General features: G+C 42.7%; 1 protein-coding gene across 6 annotated transcripts in view; it reads right to left on the minus strand.

The window, feature by feature from the left end:
• Positions 1-996: 996 nt before the first annotated feature.
• Ate1 (arginyltransferase 1) overlaps positions 997-18,306 on the minus strand; it is a 129,127-nt gene continuing 111,817 nt past the window's right edge. For 5 of the 6 annotated variants that reach the window (NM_001271343.1, NM_001029895.3, NM_001136054.2 and 2 more), the window contains one exon: positions 997-4,240. In NM_001271343.1, the coding sequence (NP_001258272.1) occupies positions 4,062-4,240 (179 nt within the window). In that variant the 3' untranslated portion in view covers positions 997-4,061. The remainder of the gene's footprint in view (positions 4,241-18,306) is intronic. The other variant, XM_006507265.4, reaches the window with a different exon arrangement.

The raw sequence follows: 18,306 nt of genomic DNA on the forward strand, positions 1-18,306 counted from the left end.
TCATTATAAATGGTTGTGAGCCACTATGTGTTTGCTGGGAAATAAACTCAGGACCTTAGAAGAGGAGCCAGTGCTCTTCATTTCTGAGCTATCTCTCTAGTTCAAGACCATTCTATTTTAATACACTCAAAGTAAAATGATGAAAAAGCATGAAACCATATTCATGGTATGATTTCACTTTTCTTTAAGAAAAAATTAGTGTATGTTTAAGTGCATCTATGTATACACACACACACATATACATATATGGTAGAAAATAAGTCTGAAAGAATATATACCAAAATGTGAACAGCAGAAAGTGATGAGAAGTGACTTTCTATTTTGGAATTTAATTTGTAGACCAGGCTGGCCTCAAAATCAGAGATCTACCTGCTTCTGCCTCCTGAGTGCTAGGATTACAGGCACGTACACCACAGCCGGCAAACACGGTCACTTTCAAATCAGAAAAATAATAAAACCATAACCATTCTGTCTGGAGAAAAATTAAAAGTAATACTTAATTTTCTTGAAAATAAGGTTCATTTTATCACCAATTAACGACGATCCTCGTTATCACAAGGAAAGGCAAAACCCTGGTAAGTGTATACCACCTATACAACTGTGAAGTCAGTATACTGTGGCCTTAAGATCTCTGGAAATCCCTCAGGATAAAATAAAAAAGTTCATCCTAATTTTTGTGAAATTCTACACATTTTGCTTAAATGGAGATTTATTTTGTCCTCTAGAGAGGAAGTCACCCATACTCTGACATAACCAGATGGCCTACAGCTGATTATTGACAATCAAAGTTTATAGTTTATATAGTCAACATTTTCTAAATGCTTTTTACAGGTGTAATGTATTCAAGGATGTATGTGTGCGTGCGTGTGTGCACCTGTAGATGACACTGACTGACCATTCCTGCTCTATATCCCAACAGTTAGGATCACAGGCAGATGTGGTGCTGCACCTACCTGCTAGTACGTAATGAATGACAAGAACCACGGCCGACACAGCTTTATTGTTAGTATTTTTATTTTGGGCTTTTTTACAAGAACGAAAATCTCCAATGCAGTCAGACTTACTTTGCCTTCTGGCCAGTGGTTCCCGTAGGAGAGGAACGCACACTGAATAACTCGTAATTCAAACGTGTCAAATCCCCACTCACTTCCTTCCGTTCTTTTAAGTCAGCCACAGTAGAATCACTTTGGTTAAATGTTCATATTCTCTCTCACCTTTATTCACACTGAAATAATACAATATTTACACACCAAACTATTTGCTGTTCAGAAAGCTAGAAACATTCTTCTACATAATAATTTTGATATGCTAAGAAACCACACAAAACTGGCATTTGCAAATGGATAAAAATAGGATAGATTGCTTGAAAGAAAACATAAACAATAATTTTATCTAAATAATTTTAATTGAGTGACTATATTCATCTGATAATATAGTTTCTATCTTAGAATATAAAAGTGCTCAGATTACCTGTAATAAAAGTAACAAAAGTCTCAGAGAACTGAAAATAATTTAAATAAAGATGGTACACTGAGAATCAAAATGAGCCCTACGCTGTAGGCATGGAGGAAGGTGTGACTCTACCTGAACTCAGAAGGGGACACTAAGAAGGAGATGGAACACACAGACCTTCCTACCTGGAGAAGTCAGACACTGTCCCTGAAAGGCTTGCACGCATCTTTATTTACATGAAAATCACTGACAGAATCAGCCGCCTCAGCGAGACTTTACAAAAATGCCAAGTTGGGATACTTTCTTGACTGTCCTAACCGAGCTGTGATGGACACTCACTCAAGAGCTCAAAATATTAGCAAGCCCCTAATGTTCTCATAAATGCTGTCCAACTCCATTTAGACAGGGTCTCTCAGTGGCTCGATGCCCAGTGGCTAGGCCAGTGGCCAGTGGGCCCAAGAGGTACTCCTCTACTGAATCCCCAGTGCCTGCATTTCAAACACACACTACCAGACCCAACATTTTACATGGGCTCTAGAGAACTGAACTCAGGCACTGTACTAACTGGGCTATCTCCTCAGTCCCACCCAAGGACACATCTTCGACAACATCTAGAACCCTAAGGTTTCATACTAGTCGAAAAAAACTGTATTGAGGAGAGGATAGAGGGAGGAGGGAGGAAAGAATGAATACAAAGCAACTGAGCTGAAGAGAGAGTTTTCATGCCCAAGACGCTCTGAAGCCTCAGTAGGGCCACCCTAGGTTAGGCGCATCAGTCTAGAAACAGGGACAGTGAGCCATTTTCCTCTATTCTCTGCAGGAGAAACTCAGAGCTAGGGTAAGATGTTGGGCTGACCCCCCGCCCCCTCCCAAAAACAAACCCCTCTGGTAGCATGGCTATACCACCTACCAGGATATGCCTGGCTGCCCAATGCCAAGGTCATATATGTGATCCCATCCTACTGAAGAATACTGAGATTACCTATCACATCTTCTGCAATCTTCAATCTCACACACATTCACCGAGGGCAACTACATAGCAAGGAATGCACAGTTTTATTTGGGGTGGACAAGAGATTTGTGGGTTTCCATAATGCTCCTTTCTCTATGCCTGGGAGGATTTCAAACGACTTTTAATTTCTTAGCGTTCCAGGTGCTTCCCATTGGAGTGATTTTTATGAAAAGAAATAAAGTAACAACCCTACCCTCACTGTGGGATAGGTGCTCTCAGCAGCTCCAAGGCCAGGCTTGGAAGCACTTCTAGAAGGGGCTAGCTGAGAACAAGTTCAAACAAAGGGCTAACCTGTGCATCCAGCTTCCCGAGCACCTGAGGGAAGCCTCTCCTCACCAGGTCTGATGTGCCTCACGAAGTAGCTGGCTGCCTGCCTCCTTGACAGCAGGCATTTGGTGAACAAGCAGAAGGCCCAACAGCACAAGAATGAAAGTGAATGGCTGGTCTCCATTCTGAAGTACCATGGCAGCGCCTACTCTCTGACCCACAACTAGAAGAGGAATGCAGAGGCTAGAGGCCCCACCAACTCCACTACGGCTGTGCATAGCTACGGGACTAGATAATAATCACTTCTATCACTAACCACAAAAAAGCGTCTGAGTTCCAGAGAATGGAAAGTAGGAAGCTATTTTCTTTGGATAAGCCTCAGATCAAGCAGGAGTTACGACGTTTCTTTAGAAAGTTGTTTCTTATATTTGTAGAAATAGAACAAACACCACTAAGATCACTGCATATTTTATCATCCAAACAGAGATAACTCTGGGGCACAAGGGAACACTAGTGACAAGGAAAACAATTATGCCAAGACAACAGACATAGGCAGGACAGTCCTGGACAGACACCCAAAGTGAACACCTGATGTTTGCAATGTTTACAGTTCCTGTTGTCTATTATACACTACAACACTGGCAGGTTTACTATCAAGCAGAGTAACAGGGTTCTGGTTTGTGGGAAAGGCACATTTCCTGGGATGGAATGTGCTCTTCACCTTTAAGCCCATCTGAATTTCCCAGCATAAGCTAATGTCTTGCATGGGTCTTAGCCAGTGGTTCTTTCTCTACCTTCCTAATACTGCCATCCTTTAATACATTTCCTCACGTTGTGGTGATCCCACCCCAAACCATAAAATTATTTTGTTGCTACTTCATAACTGTAATTTTGCTACGATTATGAGTTATTATGAGTTGATCTCACACAGGCTATCTAACATTCGGCCTGTGAGTGTGGTGAGCCCACAGGTTAAGAACCATTGGTCTAAAAGAACAGTCTCTGTGTCAGAATTTCTCCAGCACAGAACAGTAACTGTGACAAAATGACTTATATTGACTTCTTCATTTTCCTTCCCTAAATATTCACTGGAGACATGAAGCACACCTTGCTCCAGAAGCAAGCTGCAAAGGACAAGTCCCAATTAAAGGGCTAGGTCATAGAATATTTTAAAATCTTTATATTAACCACAAGATTCTCATAAATACAATTCCACAAAATATTTTTAAAAAGCTCTACGAATGTACTTGGTGAATGGCTGCAGGAGCCGAGAAGCAGGTGGGACTGTGGCAAGAGATGCCAGGCTGGCGCTGGGCTGAGGTGCAGGCCTTCAGTGTCTGAACAGCAGCATCCTCTCCGAGCACTTCTGTCCTACGAGGTTTGCATACTCCAGCACACCAGCCTCCTCACTTGGGTCTTCTTGGTGATTCTTATAAACACCGTAAGGCATGGCAGATCGTCTGTGAAACACCCTTAGTCGGTCAAGTTCCTTACTGCGTCCTTCATCCTCTGCAAAGAAACAAATAAGGGTCAAAGACCAGACACACATGCAATGTTGAACTGTGTGATCAGAAACATGATGGACTAGGAGGTCCTGTCATGCAGTGTGCTCAAGGGCACATTCATAAGAACTAACAGAAGGATTTTAGTGAGAGGCAATGCTGTGGATGGGTCTGGTGCTGTTTGTATTTTGATGCTAATTCCACTCTCCTGGGAGGAGCTGCAGACAAGGAGTGAGTCACATACTCAGATGTCTTCTAGTGGATCAATTGCCTAATGAATAAAGGAGCCAATCACTGGGCAAGTAGGAGGGATGTCCAGTTTGGACAGAGGAAGAGAGGAAGTAGAAGAGAGTTAGGTCTTTTTTTTTTTTTTTTGTTTTTTGAAGGGGAATAGCGTAAGAACAAGATATAGCTAGATGTAATGAGGCTTTCAAGATCAGGATTTTAGGGAAGCCAGGCACGCCTTTATATCCCAGCACTCGGGAGGCAGAGGCAGGTGGATTTCTGAGTTTGAGGCCAGCCTGGTCTACAGAGTGAGTTCCAGGACAGCCAGGGCTATACAGAGAAACCCTGTCTTGAAAAACAAACAAACAAACAAAAAAGACTAGGATTTTAGCTGCTGCCCCCAACGACTGTTTCTGAACCAAGTTTGTGTTTTGTTTTCCTTCACGCAGTGGCTCGTTCCAGTTCAAGAGAGAAAGATACGATGGTGGCAAATCGTGGGTTTTGCCTGAGGCGCACCACAAAGGACACGGGGGATTTGAAGCACAGGGTTGGCGTAGTAGTGACCTGCCAGTGGGAACTTAGCAAACTGGGTAGAGACATTTCTGGAACTCAAGGCCAGAGTGTCTCCCCAAAATAAGAACAGGTCAGTCACTGCCCACTAGTGCATGGGGCTGGCCAGGCCACTGGGGCAGAGAGTTGCTGGTAAAAGCATGGGAACGAGCCGGTTCTTTTTCTTTTTTATATTTCCCACAACAGCAATAAGCATTACCCAATATACTAGCCAAAACAGAGTAATCAAAGAATTGCATTCAACTGAAAACCACTCTACCATACTCTTACCTTTCTGATTTTCAGAAATGCAGCGGCATCTACGATGCTCCAGAATATTCCTAGAGTCCACATAAGTCTCCAGTAACTCTCTAGTTATCTTATACAATGTACCTGTGGCTTTGGCTCAGTATGGAAACATACAGCCAATTTAGCAGGCAGAAAGAAGCCTGGCTTTTGTGGAGGGCAAAGGGCAGATTCTCACAGCTTCCATAGAAAACACAGCACAAAATGCTATGGCTACTGCTGTTGAGCTTTCTCAGCGTCCATGTACAAGAGCTCATGGCCTGTATCAAGGCATAGAACAACCTAGAAGAACACCTGTGCCCCTGCCTTCCCTGAAGGGGCTATGGCCTTTGACTCAGTTCTGCTTAGCACAAGTAGGGTTCTCTGAGACTGCAAGAGCCTTTCAGAGAGAACAAATTCATCTGTGCCTTCATTCAGGCTGTAGTCTCTACATGTACCAACACAGGGGCAGGATCCCTAATTTCTGGCTGGGAGCTTACCTTTGGTTTAGTGGGGGGCGGGAACCAACCTCTGACTTCATGAACAAACTGTCACGCCACCTAAGCTGCCTATGATTAGTTACATAAAATAATGTTTAAGCCAACATTCCTCTAGACTCCTATTACTGGACTCATTGCTAGTTCTAATCCGGAGAGAGGGTTACACTATATCTATTAACGTGAATACCCATTCAAACCACTGAACCATGCTACCTATAGCTGATTTCATACTGGAACTACCAGAGAAGGATTTTAGGAGTCCCTAAACATTGTGGAATCCTTCTACAGAAATCCCAAGTGAAAACTGGTCTAAATGAACCTTAAGCAACAGGGTTTTCTTAAGTATTTAAGTCCTGCTCTTAATCAGGGCAACATCGGCAAAAATGCTTCTGTGTGCATGGGCTCACAACAGTGTCTGGAGACCACACACCCCAAAAGTCTACCAGTGAGGGACTGGTTAAAGATAGCAGCACAGAAGAGAATGAAGGCAAAGAACAGAAAGTGGTAGTTTCTGAAAGACCAGTGCAGGTCTATGAGTCTCTGACTCAAAAAACTCAGGATGAATTGAGCGGGGTGGAGTACACTGTGATCCTAGTACTTGGGAGTGAGAGGTGGGAGGATCATAAGCTAAAAGCCACCTCGGCTACATAGAGAATTCTAAGCCAGTCTGGGATACACAGCAAGACTCTTCCCAAAAAACACAATCCAACCAAACAAAGATGCTTAGTGTACGAGGGTTTCAGATGGTGGATTTTGGAATACCTGTATACTTGTAAAGAGACCTGGGAAAGGAACCCAAGCCAATGTGTGAATGAAACTCACTATGCTTTTTATGCACCAAAACCAGACCCAGAACATCTCATACAATGTAAGTGTGGCCATGACCTACCACATAAGGTCGGACATGGAATTTGTAACTAAGCCACAAACATTCCAAGCTTCATCTTCCTCAGAAGCTGTTGCTCTAAAGCAGCATCAAACCCAGGACAACTCACTGTGGACCAATTTCAGGAAAGAGAAGAACAGTATGCCTCAGATGGCAGAAACAGAGAATGTGCCCACGTACTGTCTGTCTGCCCAACACACAGAGAGGAAGGGAGACCACCCAACCTCAGACTCAGACTCCAGACCTGCCTACATGTCTGGAACTGAGCATCACTCTGTCTGTCAGGCTTCGTGGCCTGTGGCAGTTTATGATCATCCTCAAGAAAGGCACAATTATTTAGTTTCTTTAAAAATTTACTTATTTAATGTGTTCAAATGTTTTGCCTCAATGTATATGCACCACCTGTGTGCCTGCAGAAGTCAGAAGAGGATGTCAAATCCCCAGGATCTGGAGTTATGGATGGTTGTGAGCCACCATGTGGGTGCTAGGAACCAAACTGGGGTATCCTGTAAGAGCAACAAGTACTTTTAACCACTGACTCATTGTTCCAGCCCCAAACTTATTTTAGTACAGCCCATATTGCTAATACTGAAACCTTAAATCTAAACAACAAAAATCCTATGTAAGATATTTCAAACACTAAAACTAAATTTACTAAAAGGGGAAGAATGTATCTTAATTTTTTCTTAAGACTTGCTTGTTAGTTTTATATGAGTACACTGTAGCTGTCTTCAGACACACCAGAAGAGGGCATCAGATCCCATTACAGATGCTTGTGAACCACCATGTGGTTGCTGGGAATTGAACTCAGAACCTCTGGAAGAGCAGTCAGTGCTCTTAACCACTGAGCCATCTCTCCAGCCCTAATTTTTTTTTAAAAAAAAATCCTTTTATAAACATTTTGCAGTGGTTGCCGTATAGATACATCAGTGCTTATGAACAAATATCTACAGCCCTAAACCAGCAAGGCATAAAGGCCTTTCCTTGGTGGCACCTGAAGAGTACAAAGAACAAGGCATATCGATATGAAAGATGGTTGTCACTGGACCTAAGGACAGCTGGCAGCTTACTGAGATGTCATAGGAATACGTTCCAACAAGAATGTCATGATCGGAATTCTGCTCTGTCAGAGACGGCCTTAATCCTTTTATTAGAAACAGCTTGGAACAGCCACTAATCCTAAGAGGTGGTGGTGGTAATGGCTCATGGAGCCATCTCCTCTGCAGTAGTATTGGCATCAGAAGCCTGAGAGACCTCTGTTTTACTTTCTGTTTTGGTGGTGCTAAGGACTGAAGCCAGGGTCTCGGACATGCTAAGTAAGTGTTTACCAACCCATTATGGGTCTTTAATATTGCAAATAATATGGTTCTGATTTTATCACAAGCCCACCAGATTATAAAGAGAATTAACATGATCAATATATTAATTTACTGAAATAAAAATTTGTTTAATAGTGCCACTATCACACCCTGACTGTTAAAACGGCACTGTAACACTTGGCATACCTGCCCGTTTCTTCACATGCTTTTGGGGGTGGTGGTGGGGGGGGGTTCGAAACAGGAATTCTCTCTGTCCTCAAACTCAGGGATGCACTTGCCTCTATCTCTTGAGTACTGGGATCAAAGGTGTTCACCCCCACTGCAGGGCTGTCTCTTCCCACCATTGACTTCACTAGGTTACCCATGAGAGCTAATAGGCTGCTTCTCACATTTCTCCAGACCTTCAAATTCTTTAAACTAGTAATTCTCTTGGAAGTAAATTGGGGGGGGGGAGGGGGGGATTCGAGACAGAGTTTCTCTGTATAGCCCTGGCTGTCCTGGAACTCACTCTGTAGACCAGGCTGGCCTCGAACTCAGAAATCCACCTGCCTCTGCTTCCGAGTGCTGGGATTAAAGGCGTGCTCCACCACTGCCCAGCTGGAAGTAATTTTATTTACTTATCTAAGAAGGAATATTATTAAGCTACTAACATTTTTTTTTAAATGACAAAATTTAGCTTTCTATTTTCAAAACAGCCTCTCTTTTCCTTTTTAAGCCTTAAATTGAGCTCGGCTGTTAGAAGTACTTGCTGCTCTTGCAGAAGACCAGGGCTTGGTTCCCAGAATCTGCACAGAAGTTCATAACCACCTGTAGCTCCAGCTCCAGGGGATCCAATGCCCTTTCCTCATAAGTGTTTACACACACAGAGCACATGGATACATATAGAGATAAGCAAATCATTTAAGAATCTTAATTACAATTCAGACTTAGAATATGAACAGAATTCTGCCCACTCAGAAAAGCTAAGGATGATCCAAAACCTCCAACATTGAGAAAGAACACTTATCTTCTAGGATATATTTTAACAGAAACAGAGGAAAGATGGAATTATACATTTAAAAAAACCTCACTATTTAAAAAAAGAATCATCAAGCTACTTAGCAATTCATTATCAGTGAATCAATAAGCACTCAGTAATTGCCACACTGCCTTTAAGCTGTAAAAGGAACCTGTGAAGGACTCTGGTCAGCTTGGACACGGCTCCGGCAGGCCTTGCTCTTCTCCCCTTGCCTCCCTTCCATTAGGCTTGCTAACTCATTAGATTACATTCCTAAAGCTACACCCCAAAACCTTATTTGGCCACTTCTTCCTCCTGGGGCCGACTACCAAGGTCCAGCTATCTAAGTACTGAAGTCCAGCAATCAAAAGCCCCCCTTGGTTCACATAGTTAAGATGCCCAATTACAATTAAACACCTCATCCTAACACAGGCTTCCTCTTGTACCTTTATAAACTGCCATTTTCCCTTGTGCCACATCTGTCTCCTCTCTCCCCAGAGGCAGTCCTTTGTCCTGCTCCTTCCCAAGAGAAATACCCCTCCCTTCCTCCCTCTCCTTGTTCCTTTCCCTTTCTCCCACCTTTGTCTCTTATCCCCAACCCTTTGTCCCTCTAGACTAAGAACTTGGTCTTGAAGGTCCTGAGCCAATACTTTTCCTTCCAACCTGTGCTGTTAACCTAAGATACTACAGAATCAAAGTGGAGCTATACATACATACATACATACATACAGTCCACATACATAACCCTTGTGCCTACATCTCTGCCTTTCCTCCTCAAACTCCAATCCAACGTCCAGTGTCTAACTCCTCAGGTGCATTTAAATGTAAAGATGGAGCTTTGGGTCCTATTCCTATCATATTTTAAGGAAGAAAATGGCAATCCCCCCAGAAGAGGGCGTGGGGCATGAACTCCAGGAAGCCCTGATTGCACCAGAGATGGTGTCATTCTGTTGCTTGGCTGCATGGCCTGTGGCTTACGACTCAAGGCAGAGAAATTTCTTCTTAGTGCATCCCACACAGTTAACATTAAAAGAAAATTAAACATGAAAAAAATCCAACAAGTTACTTAAAACATTAAAAATTATGATTTAGTTAGTAGGAAGAAAAATGTAACTGAAATTCTTACAACAACCCTTTCATAATCAACTTATAAACATAAACATTACAACAGACAAATCTACAGTGCTAAACTAACAGGCACAAAGGCCTTGGGAGGACTTGGAGACACCCAGAACAAGCTATTTTGATATGAAGATGGTTGCCACGACAGACTGCCAGCTTACTGAGGTACAAGATCTTGTACTTCTCCTTTTTCAAAGTTGTATCACAGCTTAATTTCTTAAAATTAAAACACAAATCTTGCTGGGCAGTGGTGGTGCACTCCTTGAATCCCAGCACTTAGGAGGCAGAGGCAGGCGGATTTCTCTTAGTTCAAGGCCAGTCTGGTCTACAGAGTGAGTTCCAGGACAGCCAGGGCTACACAGAGAAACCCTGTCTTGAAAACAAGCAAGCAAACAAACAAAAACAAAACAAACAAAAACACAAGTCTTGCAAATTCTTTTAAGATGAGCATTTGGTCACCAATGACGCAAATGTGTTGCCAACTCCATATAAATATAAATATAAATATTTAAATCAAGGAAAACTCTGTAGGGGGTTGCTTGACCGCTCGACTCCCACAACTGTTCACTCACAGGAGATGAACCCTGCTGCAGGTGTACTTCTATTCAACAATCTATCTGCATAACTTTGTAATTTATTGTTACAGCCCTATTACATAAACATGAAAGTTTTTTCTTATAGTTTTTAAGGAATTCTAGTGTATAGATGGCAAACAAATTTAAAATAAGCAGGGAAACTGATACAAGAACTGGAATGCTGAGCAAATGTGCGAGAGGAGGAAGTGACAGCAATGGGAATGGTCACCTACACAGCACCTGGAACCATCTGGCCAGGGGTATCTGGGCATGCGCGTGGGGGAGAATTCGACCTTCCAGCTGAGATGAACTGCGTTAAGTGGAGAGAAGGAACATGAGCAGCAGCAGCAGCAGCAGCAGCAGCAGCAACAACAGCAGCAGCAACAACAGCAGCAGCAGCAGCAACAGCAGCAGCAGCAACAGCAGCAGCAACAACAGCAGCAGCAGCAGGCGCTCATCACTCTCACTCCTCACCGTGGATGTCAGGTGGCCCAGCTACTTTAAACCCTTGCTGCCTCGACTTCCCCACCATGACATACACCCTTGCAGTGTGACCCAGAATGAATCCTTCCAAACTCTCATGCTGGTTTTATCAGTGTGCTGTGTCACAGCAACCAGTAAACTAAGGGGACAAACACAATCAAAGCTCAACTCTCCAAGTTTAGAGTGAGAGGAGGTCTGAAGAGTATTTCAGCCTCTGTAAAGGGGACACGAGAGAAAGGAAGGCACTCAGCACAGGGCAGCAAGGCAGCTCGGAGCTCAGCACAGGGCAGCAAGGCAGCTCGGAGCTCAGCACAGGGCAGCAAGGCAGCGCGGAGCTCAGCACAGGACAGCAAGGCAGCTCGGAGCTCAGCACAGGGCAGCAAGGCAGCTCGGAGCTCAGCACAGGGCAGCAAGGCAGCACGGAGCTCAGCTCAGGGGCCCTTCACATACGCTGTCTCCCATGCCTTCTTCAAGCTCAAATTCTGCTTTGAGAATTCATCCTGGAGAACTTTAATACATTTGTATATTCTGTAAGAAATACTCTTAGCAGCATTATTACAAGTACCTTTTGATAAAAATGAAAACTAGAACAAACCTAAACTTAGCCCCTTTGTTACTTATCATTGAATACAACTAAATAACTCAACTATCAAAAAACTCACCAACTATATACATGAATGGTTTCCAGCGCATGTAGAGTCCTACCAAACATCTAATCAGCTTTAGCGCATTTCCATCATCTGAGAAACAGTTTCCATCTGCTGGCAGTCAGCACGCTCAAAACAGCCAGCACTGGCATCTTTCTGGACTCCCAGCAGCAGGGCACAGCATCTTGTGGTGGCTCTGACTTGTTCTTCTCTGATATTTAATGACGTTGAGCATCTTTTCATGAATGGCTTACTTTGTTCAGAAATTATCTATTTGAATCATCTGCTCATCTTAAAATTTTACTGATTTATATATATGTTCAGATATCTGGGTTTTAAGTACTTTCTCCTTTCGACTGTACTTTCAGTTCTCGTTCTCGTTCTCTCTCTCTCTCTCTCCTTTCCTTCCTCTCTTTTTTTCTCTTATCTCTTCTTTTCTTTTTTCTTTTTTTTAGACAGGGCCTTGCCTGGAACTTCTGTAGCCTAGGCTGGCTTCAAGCTCACACAGCTCCGCCTGCCTCTGCTTCCTGACTGCTGAAGGAGGGCATGTGCCGTGTCTGGAAGTACCTGATGCTTGGACTTTAACGCAGCTGGGTTGACTCATTTGCTCTTTTCCTTCTTGTGATTTTCATGCCATATTTGAGAAACCAGTGTCTCGTCCATGGCCATGAAGATTTACTTTGTGTTTATTTTTTCCCTAAGACTTTTAAATTTTATCTCCCTTAATTTAGGTTTAATTCACTTTTGGTTTTTGCAAATGTAAAGCTAGGAACCAATTTCATTTTCTGCATTTGGATAGTCAACTAACCAAGGGTCATTTGGTGACAACACTATAATTCTTGCCCACCACTGAATTGTCTGAGTACACTTTCTGAAAAGTGAAATATTAGTCATAAATATGAAATCTTTTTTCTAACTCCCAAATACTGGTCCACTGACTATTATGTCTAGTTGAATGCCAAAAACAGTGTTAACTCCATTCTTTTTTTTTTTTTTTTTTTTTTTTTAAGGAAAAAAAAAAAGCTATTCTGGGCTCTTTTAATTTCCAAACAATTTTATTATTTTTTTTGAATGGAAGCCAACCAGGTTTAATAGACTATGCAGGTTCGGATTGTACACCTAATTATGTGTGAGTGTGAGGTAAGAGAACAACTTAGTGTCTAAAAAGAACACTTACTTTTTGTTGGGACAGGGTCTCTCACTGGCCTGGAACTTTGCCAAGAAGGCTAGCCTAGCTGGCCAGAGAGTTTCTAGGGATCTGCCTGTCTGTCAGTCACCTCTCCAAGGCTTGTGTTATTAGTAAGTGCTAACACACTGGCTTTCCACATGGGTTCTGGGGATTGAACTTGTGTCCTCAAATTTGCAATGTAAGTGGTGCTATGCCAACAGAACCGTCTCCCTAGTCCTAAATACACATTTTAAATAAAAAAATATGATTTTGTAAAACTATGGAACAATAATGAAAAAGGAGTGTCAAGTTTCTCCTCATGTGTTCTGAATCTAAGCATTTTACTAAGGGGATAGGAACGGAGACGTAGGTCTGCCGTGACAGGGTACTTACACCATCTGGAGAGATCTTTGTACAAAATATTTATTAATTACAGTAACTTTATCAGGTCCCCAGCTGTCACATGAGTGACACTATATGCCACCTGATATAAGTTCATCATTTCTAATGCTGTTACCCAAACTATGTAACTTGACTCTAGTTACAAATAAACATTATGAACAAACACTAAGGAATAATCTACAAAGTAACTGGACTATATCCCTTAACACAAAGTTACAGTCATCTTTATCACCACTAGGATGGATGTCATCACAGCTCAGAGCATTGTGGAAGAAGGGGCAGAAAGATAGTAAGAGCCAGGGATGGGGTGTGAAATAAAATGGCTGTTGCACGCACCAACTCCCAAAGCTATGCTTGCCTACACAGGCCTACACAAGATCAAGCGGGACAAAAGGACTGTCGATAAGATACCTCTGGGTACTCTAAATATATGCAAAGGAGACCACGTTGGGAACCAGAGTAACAATATATTAAAAGAAAAAATTTAAAAAGCAGTATATGAGGTATATTATCACCACCTGGCTTTAATGTCCAGTAGTCCTTAGACTAATGGTTCTCAACCTTCCTAATGCCGTGGCCCTTTAGTGCAGTTCCCACTGCCATACAATTATTTCATTGCTACTTCATAACTGCCAATGCTATTTTACTGTGAGGAGATGCAGAAATTCTCTGTCAAGTGATAAAGGGGTTTGGGATAAACTAGCAGGTAACTGTGCACATTGTGTTCCAATACTGAGAAACAAAAACAGACAGACATGGTAGCTTTAAGACAAGGACTAGCGAGAATTTAACTTGAGATCTTAAGTGAGAATAAACATCATTGTAATCATTATTTTAAAAAGTGGAGGGAGAAGGAGTGAGTGCCTTCTACTACTGTGGTGGCAATGGTTCCACTGAATGGTGGCCTGACTCTGGGGTGCAGTCAAGGGACTTAAGGCAGAGTCTGAGGCTTCAACTCAACACTCTCCCAGCACTCGACACAGCCCACTGCAACCGCACTCCACCTCAGTCTGCACATCGTCCACCTGCTCCGCAGCTCCTCCACGTCTTAGTGAAGCACCTACACTAACTCTCTCTGTATCTCTACCTGTTCCCTGCCTAGCGCTGAGGCTCTGTCGCCTCTGTGGCCTCTTTAACCTCGAATTCAATCATTCCTTAACACACACACACACACACACACACACACACACACACACACACACAGTGTTAAGCGTAATGAATGTATAATCTGAAAGATATTAGTAACTGAGATTCAGATAAAAGAACCATAATTGCAAAAAGCCAGCAATCAAGGAAAATTAGGACTACTCAGTAAATTGAAGCCAGTGAAAGTATTATAGCTTGTGAATTCATTGTTATTCAATAAACTCTGACATTGTGAAAAGTCACAAACTTACTATCTATTTTTCTGGCACAGCATATTGTGGTAATCAATAATCAATTTCCACTTCTGTACTCATTATGACTTCAGCAAGAGAGGCAAACCTTAGGAGTACAAGTGAGAGGAAGTGGTTCACAGACACACATGCAGACAAAACACCCAGACACATATGGAGGAGGAGGAGGAAGAGGAGGGTGATAAAGTTTAAAGAGTACAACTCAGAGCACACAAAATATGGTCATTTTATATCCTGAAACAGTAATGTTTTCATTCACTAACTTGAAATACAAGATAACAAGATTCCATTTCATTTCATACATAATTCAATAAAAGTGACTCCATAGAGAATAAAAGCCAGTAGATTAACAGTAAATGAGAGAACAGTGAGGAGGGAGACACACACAGACGGTCTCCTAAGAAGCAGTTTAAGAGTGTGGATGCCTCCAGAGTATGGGCAGCCATAGCAGCAGCACATAGGATCATGATTTGTTACTACAATTTTACTCTAAACTTTTAATTTTATTTTCTCAGTTTCTTACTAAACTTTTAAATAAGTTTACAAGATTTTCATACAATATGCTTTGATCATATTCACCCCTTCCCTACCCACTCAACTTTAATAACAAGATTCAGAAAAATCAAGTCTAATTTGTGCAGCTATATATTCTTCAATGTGTGGCCTTCTATTAGAACATAGCAGACCTATCAGAGATACACTGTTGAAGAACACATGCTGTCCCTTGCCTGTTAGCTATCAATTGCCAATAGCACCTCAACCAGGAATGGATGCTTCTCAAGTGTCTACATCCTCTCTCCTTGACTGTACTTTGTCTGGCTTGATTTATGCAAGTCTTGTGCATGCTGTCATGTCATGTCATAGTGGCTACACTGTGTGTGGAACTGGCCTGCTGTGTGTATAAAACACTGCTTACTTGTGGTCACCAACCACCTCTGGCTCTTACAATCTTTCCACCTGCTCTTTAGAAATGATTTCTCAATTTGAACCGAGGTGCTGGGCCACGCGAAAGAAATGGGAAGAATAACTCCCCCTAATGAGATAATCTCCTCTCCTTCTCAGAATCCTTGCCCCCAGCACACAGAAGCTTACAGAGCCGCAGCCATGGAGCGAGCGTCAGAGACTGCCCACTTTTCCAAATTACTGAGAGGACAGTCATTTCCCCTTTCTACCTCTGTTCTAAGCATGCTTTCCCTAACACTCTGGGAGTCACCCTTCTCCAAAACACCTTTCCCCACCATGTGGCTGCTGGACTCCATGCCGGCTGACTCCAGAGGCATGCCTTTCCTCTTTATTTGCCACATGTCCTTCCTCCAAGACTGCTGAGATTAACAGCTTGCTCCCTGCAGTTTTTTATTTTAAATTCCAATAAAATTGTCCTTGAGCTTCCTTTTGAGTCTGTTCTTAAATTCTTTTTTTTAACAAGACTAAGAACCCAAGAGAAGACCCTGATATCTCCATTAATATAGGGAGACTGTGTCAAATTCTCTAAAATGTCTGGTAATCATTTCATATTCAACACACATAACTAAGAGTTTTGATTGAGTTACATTTGGATACTAGGTTGGGACTTGCAATCTGCTTCAGAGCAACTTCTAGTCACAAAAGGAATAGACAAAGAACTTGCTCTGTGTGCTCCTGCAGAGAGAAGAAATGTTCTCTCAGAAACCTTGTTAGCCGCCATCCAGAGACTGTCCCACCTGGGGATCCATCCCATATATAGTTACCAAACCCAGACACTATTGTGGATGCCAAGAAGTACAGGCTGAAAGGAGCCTGATATGGCTGTCTCCTGAGAGGCCCTGCCAGAGCCTTACAAATACAGAGACAGATGCTCGCAGCCAACCATTGGACTGAGTGCAGGGTCCCCAATAGAGGAGTTCTAGAAAGGACAGAAGGAGTTGAAGGGGACGCAACCCCACAGGCAGAACAACAATATCAACCAATCAGTCCCCTAAGAGCTCCCAGGGTCTAAACCATCAACAAAGTTGTACACATGGCTCCAGCTGCATATGTTGCAGAGGATGGCCTTGTCATGTATCAGTGGGAGGAGAGGTCCTTGGTCCTATGAGGGCTCGATAGACGGCCCAGTGTAGGGGAACAAAGGGCGGGAAGGTGGGAGTGGGTGGATGGGTGAACACCTTACAGAAGCAGAGGGAGGGTGGATGGGATAAGGGGTTTGGGGGGGGGGCTGGGAAAGGGGATAACATTTGAAATGTAAATAAAGAAAATATTCAATGGAAGGGAGGGAGGAAGGAAGGAAGGAAGGAAGGAAGGAAGGTAGGTCTTTAGAGAGAGAGAGAGAGAGAGAGAGAGAGAGAGAGAGAGAGAGAGAGAGAGAGAGCTCTTTGCTGTGCAGGTTCGATGTCTGGGGTTTTGATTTTGGCTCTGCCTGGCCACACACTCTCCGTGTGTAGCAGTGCGGGGTATGGTCCATGCACTTCGGAGCTGTATGTGCTTCCAGCAAATACTTCTATTCCCGCTGAAATCCACTCGCTAGCTCCTGACTGGCATCCACAATGACCTGGCACTCTTGGCATTCATTTGACTTTACACTTTGTACTTTTCAACACCTGCTTTGAAGCAGAGGGTTGAGGAGCAACAGGCCTTGGAAGCTTCATGTCTTACACAGTGAAGCTGCAGCCACATCCGTCGAGGTAGACCACACGAGCAGTAAACGCAGCTCTGTCTTACAAAGCTCAGCTTCCATAGGGCTCACAAGTCCTCCAAAGACAAGAGTTTCTAAATTCCAGTTTGTCAGTTTAATCTTTCAGAACTCTTCCCCTATCTACAAGAGCAACAGGAGTCTACAGAAGCAGAGGGCCTTCCAGGCAGCAGAGCTGCTCGCTTTCACACAGATGTTTCTGTTAAACGCTATAAAATAGAAGAACATTTTTCTTTAGTGGACTTGAAAAGCAAAATGAAGCACTGAGAGTAAGAGCAGAACAGAAAAGCTACAAAGCGGAGCCCTCCTCCCTGTGCCTCTCCTCCCGGAAAAACAGTTTTTCAAAAGCACTATTTGTTTTCAGACATACTTTGAAAGTCTGCAGTTATAGAAAAGAAATGTCTGTAGTTTGTAGTTTAGAGCCAGAACTATGTCCAAAAGCAAACTCTAGTACCACTAGCACATTCAAAAAGTACAAATGAACTAAAGGGTTCCTTCTTGTGCCGGCCTTCCTTTTGAGTACTGTAAGAAAACATGTGTGAAAACTCTAATTTAAAAATATGAAGTGTGCTGCAAAAGAACCTTTGTTTTTAATCAAAGGATTTACAACAATGGGGTTTTTCAAGAAGGAGATGCTAAAACTACACTTTAAGCTCTTAATTAAAACACATTTTAAATGGTAAACAAACTTGTTCAGATAATAAACATTTCTATAGTTAGTCCACACAACATAGTTATCTAATGTCTTCACCATCCTAACACTCCTGAACCTCCAAGTTTGTACAGATCTTAAGCAGTCAGCAACCTGAAAAAAAAGTGTTTGGTTTAATTTGGGGTAGGGAAATTAGATGAC

The sequence above is a fragment of the Mus musculus genome, chromosome 7 (assembly GCF_000001635.26).
Source record: "Mus musculus strain C57BL/6J chromosome 7, GRCm38.p6 C57BL/6J".
In the NCBI taxonomy this organism is placed as follows: Eukaryota; Metazoa; Chordata; class Mammalia; order Rodentia; family Muridae; genus Mus; species Mus musculus.